This window comes from Centruroides sculpturatus, unplaced genomic scaffold (genome assembly GCF_000671375.1).
Source record: "Centruroides sculpturatus isolate CEXI.00-Female unplaced genomic scaffold, Cexi_2.0 scaffold3, whole genome shotgun sequence".
In the NCBI taxonomy this organism is placed as follows: domain Eukaryota; kingdom Metazoa; phylum Arthropoda; class Arachnida; order Scorpiones; family Buthidae; genus Centruroides; species Centruroides sculpturatus.
The window spans coordinates 247962-258483 of NW_019384366.1; the positions used below are offsets into that span (position 1 = coordinate 247962).

General features: G+C 26.4%; 1 protein-coding gene across 6 annotated transcripts in view; it reads right to left on the reverse strand.

Moving 5' to 3' along the window:
* The window catches only part of LOC111612472 (tyrosine-protein phosphatase Lar-like), a 260256-nt gene that overhangs the window by 2782 nt on the left and 246952 nt on the right, over positions 1-10522 (reverse strand). For 4 of the 6 annotated variants that reach the window (XM_023353691.1, XM_023353696.1, XM_023353716.1 and 1 more), the window contains 11 exons: positions 9391-9577; positions 9109-9203; positions 7383-7599; positions 4243-4412; positions 3914-4096; positions 3629-3846; positions 3045-3294; positions 1936-2241; positions 1547-1660; positions 1296-1453; positions 931-1216 (listed from right to left, as the gene is read on the reverse strand). In XM_023353691.1, the coding sequence (XP_023209459.1) occupies positions 931-1216; positions 1296-1453; positions 1547-1660; positions 1936-2241; positions 3045-3294; positions 3629-3846; positions 3914-4096; positions 4243-4412; positions 7383-7599; positions 9109-9203; positions 9391-9577 (2184 nt within the window). The remainder of the gene's footprint in view (positions 1-930; positions 1217-1295; positions 1454-1546; positions 1661-1935; positions 2242-3044; positions 3295-3628; positions 3847-3913; positions 4097-4242; positions 4413-7382; positions 7600-9108; positions 9204-9390; positions 9578-10522) is intronic. The other 2 variants (XM_023353704.1, XM_023353724.1) reach the window with 1 other exon arrangement.

Genomic DNA, 10522 nt, shown 5'->3' on the forward strand with positions numbered 1-10522 from the left:
AGTAAAATTACATGCAAACGTTTTCGGATCCCTCCCTGGGTCCTTTCTCAAGCAACTATTCTTCTTTAAAATTCGTTAGAATGAAGACCAGTAGAAAGAACTTCTTCAAAACTGCGATATTCGAAAAAATTACTTCTTCCGAACCACATTTCAAAAGTCGAAATTCAAAAATCAATGTGAATCACGTGCATTCCAGTATTCCGAAATGTGATGCTCGTTTTTCTTAAAAAGGTTTTTTATGGATTTTTACATTAACAAAAAATAAATAAATAAAGAAAATAAATAATAGCATCTCAGCAAGTATGATGTTTTAATACCCTATTTACTATACGTATTTATTAATGTGAATCCTCTTTCTGGAGTAGGGCCTGCCATGCTAGGGACAGGGTAATCTCATCCCTCGAGTTAATAGGTGCAGAAGTGTTGTAAGCTTTGCAAATTTCCATTTGTTTGGAACAAATAGAATTCTTTATTTATTTATTTTTCGTTAATGTAAAAATCCATAAAAAACCTTTTTAAGAAAGACGAGCATCACATTTCGGAATACTGGAATGCATGTGATTCACATTGATTTTTGAATTTCGACTTTTGAAATGTGGTTCGGAAGAAGTAATTTTTTCGAATATCGCAGTTTTGAAGAAGTTCTTTCTACTGGTCTTCATTCTAACGAATTTTAAAGAAGAATAGTTGCTTGAGAAAGGACCCAGGGAGGGATCCAAAAACGTTTGCATGTAGTTTTACTCTTGTTTAATACCGGTTAAAGAGTTTGATGAAGGATTATATTTGTATTTTAATCTGGTATTTGAAGATTCTTTATTTATAGTGAGTACTTCAATTTGTTTCCTATGCTTTAGAACCCAGGGTTTATTCAAATACTAAGGTTTGAATGAGAAAATATGGTATAAAAAATTCAAATCTGATAAAATATACCTTAAATTCTGTTTCCATTCCTGTACATGTATCACCTGGAATAATCTGTAATAAATGTTGTATATGTCCATATAAATTTCCTGCAGGAATTTCTGTATTTCCTGCTATCACAGCTTCAAGTACAGCATCATGAATAAAAATATATTGATCTTCAGTCTGAACCATATAATTACGTTGTGCTCTTAAACATGTTACATGTCCATATATATCTACAGTATTTTCATGTTTTAACCTTTCTAGCATTGAATCAATGACAATGAAACAGCCTGTTCTTCCAACTCCAGCACTACATTCACACATTAAAAACTTATTATTAGTATTATTAGATCTGATTAATTTTAAAATAAAATTAATTTTGTACTAACCTACAATGTACAACCATTGGCCCAGCATCAGCTGGATTCATTACTCTTACTCTTCGTAAAAACATTAAAAATGGTGTTGGATGATCTGGAACACCATGATCAGGCCACGCCGTAAACTGAAACTGGCGAACTTCTCTTTTCTCAGTTGGGTAGCCTATCTTTATAATCAAAATTGAAAATTATATAAATTAAAGCATTACTTACTAATTTTATTATATTTTAAAACTTAAAATATTGCAACATCAATTTACCCTTTGTAAATGAAACGTTCGAATACAATATGTAGCAACTTCCTGAATGTCAATGTGGGTGACTTGAATAACTCCATATGTTTCAGTTCCACGTGTTGGCCAATACTGATCACACTAAAAAATTATTCTAAAGTTTATATATATTTTTTGATAATTTATTTAAACAAAGATTTATAATTAAACTTTAAAAGACCTAATAGAATAAAATTCATTAATGCATATATTTCATTCTTTACTATTACAAATTTTTTTATTTAAAAATATTTGATTACATTTCTTAATAAATCATTTATCTAATTTTGAAAGTTTTAATACTGATTACGAAATAATTATATATATAAAATATTATTAACAATATAATTTTTATAACATTCCATATATTATTTTACCTTTATCCTTGTTCTTTCTTCTAACTTTGTCATCATAACAATTGTTGCACTATGTTGTTCCCAAACCATTCTCCAAAAATCTCCAAAAGTTTCTGGCAAAGGACCTTGAGTAGCAATATAAGCATTTTGTTTTCTATATCCATCACAATAATTAGCATTTAAATAATCAGAACCTTGAACATTATCTAATGGTTGTAATACTACTCTACTATGATCATAGGCAATAACATTAGCATAACGATTCTTGGGTTTATTGACTTCAAAATTTGAATTTTCCCATGTAAACTGTTGACCAGGTTCAATAGACTAAATATAAAAAAAAAAGTCATTTTTAAACATGTTATACACACACACAATAATAATAATAATCCTTATTATTGTAACTTAATATGATGACTAAAATTATTTAATGAATATTTTAGTCACTAAATAATAATAAAGTTGTGATCTTCTGAAGATCATTTTTAAAATATTTATTTTTTTGCATACTGCAACATCTAATAAAGCAATTCTGGCTAAGATTTATTGACACTAAGAAGAAAACTAAGCAGTTTCAATTAAGTGAACAGTATTATGTATTTTTAATAATAATAGTTTATTAAATTGTTAATGATACTATTAGCTATTAGCATTTACAGTAGATAATGCTAATGACTGATCAAAATTTAATAGCATTTGTCTTTAATGGAGATGATATTTCTAATGTTCTAAGATAATGGTGCCAAAACTCCAGTTCCTGGACCAAATCTGGCCCACAAATTATAGAAATGGGGCTATTATTATATTTTATATATGTATGGAATTTATAAAATATTTGTGGCTTGCTTTTTTTTTTTTAACTTATGCACAATTTGACCTGCCAATTGAAAAGTTTGGGCACCACTATTCTAAGATTAGAATAATAATAAAATTGTTTCATAAAAAAATGTTTCTATATTATGGACCTTCAATAATATGAGAAATGCAGCCATGCAAACAATTAATTTGGACTTGGACATTTTAAAATAAATTTTTATTTCTTTGTCTTTCTCCATATCTACATACAAAAATATATACGCAAATTCTTTGTTTTGACATACAAAAACACAAAAAAATTATAATTTGTTTACCTCATATTCTTGTGAAAATTTCATATTATCATTAGCTTTTAACCTCTCAATATGATTTGATAACTCAGTAATAGGAATGGGTGGATGATTAATCATTCCAGGTGTTTGATAATTTAGTCTTCGCATTTCTACTGGATCAGTTGGATGTGAAGTAACATCTCTTTCTGTAGTATTCATTAAAAGTTTCATAGTTGTTTCACCTCCCGGCATTTTCGCTAATTGTCGTCGTCTAGAGAAGGCAGGGAAATTCCTGTAACAATGCACTTATACAATATATCTAACAAAAACTACAGAAATAAAAATAACAACATTTATTTGAAAATAAAACAAAGAAAGAATTCATTTATATGTTCTTATTCTAATAAAATAAAATATAAAAATACTATTTAATCTGTTTTGAAAATTATTGAATCACTAGTGAATAATGATTTATTTTCAAAAGAATAACTTTGAGTAAAGTAAAATTCTATATAAATATTAATTTTAAGTAAAAACAAAAGAAAAGAAAAAAAAATAACAATGTAAAATAAAAAAGAAATTCAACTATTATAAATTACATTTTAAAATTTTCTATGTGAACCAACCTTCTAATAATAATCAAAACAACAATACAAAATGTAATCAAAATTATTGCAATAATTGGTCCTATAATCCAAATAATTCCAGCCTCACTTGTACTGTAACCAATATGAGATACATCAGGTGTATCAGGAGAGCTTGAGTCTGAAGCTGGGGCTCTACCTGATGTTGGTGACATATTCAAACTAAGAATATCAGAAAATGGACTACTAGTATATAAACTCTGAAAATAAATAACAAATTTCATTATTTTGAAATTATAATATATAAATAATTTATTTAAGACTAACTTTTTGTGGTGTATCAACTACAGCACGCACAAATATTTTATACTCTTCTCTTAATAACAAAAGTCTATTAACAAATCCCATATATTCTTTTCCATCACCCAAAATAAATTCTTTGGGCATATTATGACGTAAAAATTTTGCTGCAATATATGGACCAGACTGATCCAGGGGAGTTTCTGTCAACTGAAAAATAGAATTTTATATTCTTAATTCTTTAGTCTTGTGGGAAATCAAACTAATAGATAATACTAGTTAATATTTTTTATATATAATTATAATCATTTTTACAACAAAGATATCATAATAATATAAAATGTAAAAACTTTCACCTCATCTATAGTATAATGATCAGGATCTTTAGTAACATATTCCAAAGGAACTACAGCCAGATAATAATGACTAATGGGACCATATTCTTCAGAAGCTTGAGGCAATATAACTTTGATTTCTTTGAGATTTACAACTCCAAAAGAATCAGGTTTCACCATAGGTTTTGGTGCTTAAAATAAATTTTTTATTCTTTTATATTGATATTTAATTTAAATTACAAGAATAAATAATAAATTTAGTTTCTAATTTGTCAAATTAAAATGCTATTCCTTAAGAAAAATTATCTAAACTTTTAAAAAAAAAGTTCAAAAAATTTGTTTGAAGATAAAAAGTTCAGAAGATTCAGTGATGTGAAAAAAGTGCAAATCTTCTTAAGGGGAATGTTTCTAATTTAAAGAAACAGGATCTTGTAAGGTTCTCTTGAATTAACACCGTGGTAAAAAAATACGATTTTCTTATTTTGTCAAGTATCTTGTGATATTTGATGCCAATTATTTTATGGATCCGCTATTTAGAAATAAAATTAATTGTTATTACTTGATTTCCAGAGTACTTTTAATAAAATTTTGAAATGATTACAAATTTTATACTCTGAACTTATACTATGAGTGTTTAACAAGCATTAGACCTAAATTACACAAATCATCTTTCTATATTAAATGATGTGAAAGAAAATGACATGTTTTCAATAGACTATAAAGGAGTGTTATCTCAATTCAACTTTAAAACAAACTTTGAGTTTCATTTTTCACTCATCAATTAAGATGATTCAATTTTCAGATGCCTTAATTGGCATCTGAAAATTGAATCATCTTAATTTAGATTAGATATGAGACCAAAACCTTTCAATTTTCAGATGCCAATTAAGGCATCTGAAAATGGAAAGGTTTTGGTCTCAGATCTAATATAATTTAATAGATAATTTAAAACTGACACAAAAGTTATGAGAACATTTAGACAAAAGTTACAGTTAATCCACTTAATGATTCTCCACTATATTTCAATCAGAAGTATTTATCATCAATTAGTATGTTTAATATGATAGATATCTTTCTAGTATATGTATTGCTGCTGATATTCAAGATACATTAAAATCACATTATTCTCTTAAGTTTTTGCTGACTAAAATTTGATATTGTTTTTATTTAAGAGAAAGTAACATTATAATCACTAATATGACAATATCAATAATGATCTCAGATCATTAGGCAAAATGAAAGCATTAGCTTTGTGGTTTTTTTACTGCTTATTAAATTAAACTTAAACTTATTTGTACAAAGAATTAGTAATTTGCATTAAAAAATTTGGAAAGTTAGAAAACAGGAATGACAATAATGAAAAGTATCATTTCAATATTTCATTGCCTCCTTGAACGATACATCATCCTATGTTTTGTCCAATTTGTTGGTAACATTACATTTCTTAAAGCCCTTTATAATTGTGTCTTCACCAACAACCTTTTATAATTCTACTGTTGTTCAAACTTTTACAATAGTATGAGAAATTTTTATTAATTTTTATTCATGCACTTGATTATGAGAATTAGTAGTGTTCAATTATATTTCTTTCTTTCAAAATTAGTTAGAAATATAATTTCTTTTGAATTTGGTAAAAGTATCTGGGAATCAATGGGCATAAATAAATTTTTGATTACATTCTTAGTAATTTTTATAAAGCATTTAAAGTGATTAGAAAAACTGATTAGAAAATTGTACTCAAAGGGTTTGTTTTATAGAAAGAAATACAGGGTGATCTAAAAGTCACAGAAATTTTAAAAAATTAATAACTCACAAACTATTTACAGTAAGATGATGCGGTTTTCACAGAAATGCTTAGAAAGAGATGGGATTTTTTTTAGGTTTAATAAAAATTTTAGTACCAAAATAGTTACATTTCTTGCCCTAGATGGCACTGTAGGAAACAAAGCATTTGTAAATTTATTAAAATAAAAATAAAAAACAAAAATGTTCTTAGTGTAAGCTCTAGTAACAACTACACAAATTATGTAATCTTATCAAGCACCATCTACAGCAAGAAAGGTAACTATTTTGGTACTAAAATTTTTATTACACCTAAAAAAATCCTACTTTTTTCTAAGCATTTCTGTGAAAACTGCATCATTTTACTGTAAATATTTTGTGAGTTATTAATTTTTTAAAATTTCTGTGACTTTTGAATAACCCTGTATATGTATTAAACACTTACATTATAAGTGACAAACTCTAAATTATTATTTCTTTTTTGTTGATATCTATAAAAATTAAATTAATAAAATTTAATGAGCAAAATCAGCATAATCTCCTATGCACCAGATAAGCTTCCTTGGCTTTCTTGAATATTTCATGTTTGTTTCATGTGGAAAGTAAACTTGCAGTTTTATGATTATCAAAACACAACCAAAATTTTGTTTTTGCTTATCTTTTTTTTATAAAGTCATAAATTTATGTATTCAATATGAAAATATATTTAAAATTACAATAGAAATTTATGCTTATTCAGTTAAATTTACACTTTACAACAGAATAAATTTCATTGTAAATTTTCAGCAACCCTTTCCTAATTTTAGACAATTGCTCAATTAGTAAACACTCCTAGGATTAAAATAAAAAAGTTGCTGAAATAAAAGTTCTGTAGAAATTACCAAACTGACTAATTCTGTTTAATACGATAAAAACAATCAGTTTAGTTTAGCTGACTGTTCAAAAACAATTGATAAATCAATTATTTATAATTGTGCCAAATACTTAATTCCTGCAAATATTTTGTGGGCTGCAGCATAACAGGTCACAACTTGGCTGACTTTTAGCATTGCTAAACAATCAACACACCAAATTTTAGCACCAGTTTAAGTCTATACATGTACAGTACCACAAACAGTCATAATTGAAAAACTTTAATTGGACTTGAATGTAAATTGAGGCACTGATATAGGTCAAGAGCAACTTTTTGTCCTTTTAAAACTGGTAAAAAACATTCACTAATATTCAGGCCAATATGATGTGTGTGTATATATATGTGTAAAAATATATATATATATATATATTTTTTTTTTAATTGCAATTTAAAGGTATTTATATTGTTTATTTTAAAAATTAATTTGTATTGACATCTTGAGAGTTAATAAAAGTTGAATACATACCAGCCATTGAAGTTGTAACAGTAATTTTAGCAGCCGGTCTGAAACTTTCATCTGCAGGAATGGCAGTAATATTAACTTCATAACTAGTAAATGGCATTAATGTTTTTATGGTAAATTCTGTAACATCATTATCTACAGCAATAACTTCAGGTGGAATTGGTAATTGTTGCAAAGTTCCACGACTATCAAAAAATTCTTTATGAGCACCATAAGAAATCTGGAAAATATTAACAGTCAAATTTATAAATTTATGCTGTAAATGGTAATGAGGATTGATTTTATTTAACCAGAAATATAGTTCTCTTTTTATCTGGAAAAAATAAGTTAATAAAAAAAGATATATAGTCATATAATATTAGTTATTTAATTAGATGGTGTCAAAGCCTTTTATTTAGATAACATTGAATGTTGTTCCACATTTTTTTTTATACAAAAGCAAAATAAGTTAAATTATTATAAAAAAAAATTGTGTAAATTAATTTTTAAGCCTTTTAAATAGTTAAGAAAAAAAGAGAAGCAAATACAATAATCTGAAATTCAAAACATTAAATTGGAGTACTGCTACACACAAGAACATTTTAAGAAAATGCAAGAATTTTTAAAATTAATTGATATATGGATTAAAATATAGCTTTTAAAGCAAACAACTGGAAAATAAACTTTAAAATGCCAATACAATATTTTAAATATTATTGCTAAATATAATAAATACTATACAGAAAAATTAATTTTTACAAAATAATATTTGATTTATTTTATTTGGATTATAACAAGAGTAAAAGCAATTGATGAATCAAAAACAAGTAAAACAATGTAAAAGCTACAAAGAAATTTCTTCTTGTCCTTACTATTTGGTTTAACTTTTTATCACATCTTTAACAGTTAAATTTAAGGACTTAAACATTTTTCAAAACATGGTGTGGTAAGTAAAAAACAAGAGACCAATGTTTGTCATGTTACTTTTATTTGATTAAAAATGCATTTTGGACTATTATCTTCATTTTAATTTTGTTTGTAAAACACTGCATTCATTTCTTTCAGGTTTACAGGTTTTACATTACTATATTTTAAAAAAGGCATTACAATTATATTATTTTTTACATAAAATATAATATTACAAATATTATAAACTGTATTAACTTAAAAACTGTAAATCTGAAAGAAATGAATTCCATGTTTTACAAACAAGATTAAAATGGAGAGAGAGATAATAATCTGATAGGCATCTTTAATCAAATAAAAGTAGCATGGCAAACATTGGTCTCTTCTCAATATGTAATCAGTTCAAATACTGTTATTTTCTAGAAATTATCATATCCACAGACTCCAAAAATACTAGCCAATTAACAACTTTATTTCACCCAGATTTCAAAAATTACAATATTTCCTTCCTCAGTGAGTTTTCTTTAATACAAGCTAAACAAAGTTTAAGCACTTTTTCAATACCCTCTCACAATTTCACAATTTTCCCACCATTCTGACTACTTTCTTCTTGAGATTAAAAAAATAAATAAATAGATAAAAGCAAAACAGATTGTTTCCTTGTTTTCTTTTTAAATACTTTCCAAAAAATGGTGCAATAAGTCCTTAAATTTAACTGTTATAGATGTATGTTCCAAATGTATAATAGCTTTTAATCTAAATTTTTATCACATTTCAAGAATATAAATTTTAAGAAAAAGATAAAAATAATAAATAAATAAATATATATATATATATATATCACCTGATATTTAATAGGATCTAATTTTGTAGGTCTTCTCCATGACAGAGTCATTGTGTGAGTTGTTACACCTTGAGCACGTAGTTGAGTTGGAACATCTAGTAAAAAAATATAGAAATCTTTCTTTCACTTTTATGAATTTTTTATTCTTCTTTTAATACTATTGTTATTTGTAAACTTAAATTATTATCAATCTTGTTTTTATAACTATTAATGATATCAGTTTAATATTTTGGCATTAAAAATAAATTTAAAAGTTGCTACTTAAAATCAAACAGTTTTTACCAGTTGGTGATACACGAACTGTAATGAGTTCTGACAGACGTCCCAGTCCAATCTGAGTAACTGCAGCAACACGTACAGCATAAACTGCATGGCTTTCAAGACCAATCAGCTCTGCTGACCATGTTAATGGTACTTGTTTACTACTCCATTTATCTAAATCCTCAACAGCTTCTTGGGTATAAAGTACCTAAAAATATCAATCATATTAGTATAATTTCATAGTTTAATTTGCAAAGGTGTGGAAAAACAATTTGAATATATAGAGTGACAGATCACCTGTATACCCTTTTCAAAATGAAGGGAAGCAAGTTTCATCAAAAATCATAGAAATTTTGATAAGTAAATCAAATACACACTATTGAGTGGTGATATTTTCAACTTCTGTACTGGCTGGAAATAGGTTATCCAGACAAAGTCAAAGTTTTTAAATGGAACATAACTTTTTTTAAATTTATACAAGTATACCTCAAGTTACGTCGTTCTCGATTATACATCGTTTGTCAAAAAATATATGGAAAAATAAAAGTCAAGTTTAAGTCATTATGACTTCAGTATTTGTAGCAGACGGACCTAAAGTTGAATAAAATATCACTAGAAAAGCGTTAAAGCATATAAAATCATATTAAAATATGTACATTTACAGTAAATATTAATATAATCATTATAAATCCTAGAGAACAAAACATGAAAACATCTGTGTTTCTGTGTTGTTGTCTTATTTAGTGGTCTTTAAGTGCTCAATATTGGTTTTTTCCATGGTAGCTCCAATATCTACCGTTTGGCGTCATTGTCAGCGCCACTCAATATTGGTAAATTTAATACAAATTACAGTAGAGCGTCGTTTATCCGAATCAATTGGGGACTGGGGTGGTTCGGATAACTTATTTTTCAGATAACGAATCATGTATGAAAAAATATATTAATTTATCCCATGTTGAAATTTCTCTCCGTTGCGTGTCGCTTCGTGTTGAATTTTCGTCGATGTTAAGCCTAACGAAGACTATTGTATCGTTAAAAATTATTTTTTTATTTTGTACAAACAAAACAAATTTATTGAAAAATATAAAAACAATAAAAAATTATACTTCAGATGTTAATTTAGTATCAAAAACGTAAAATATTTGAGTAGCCC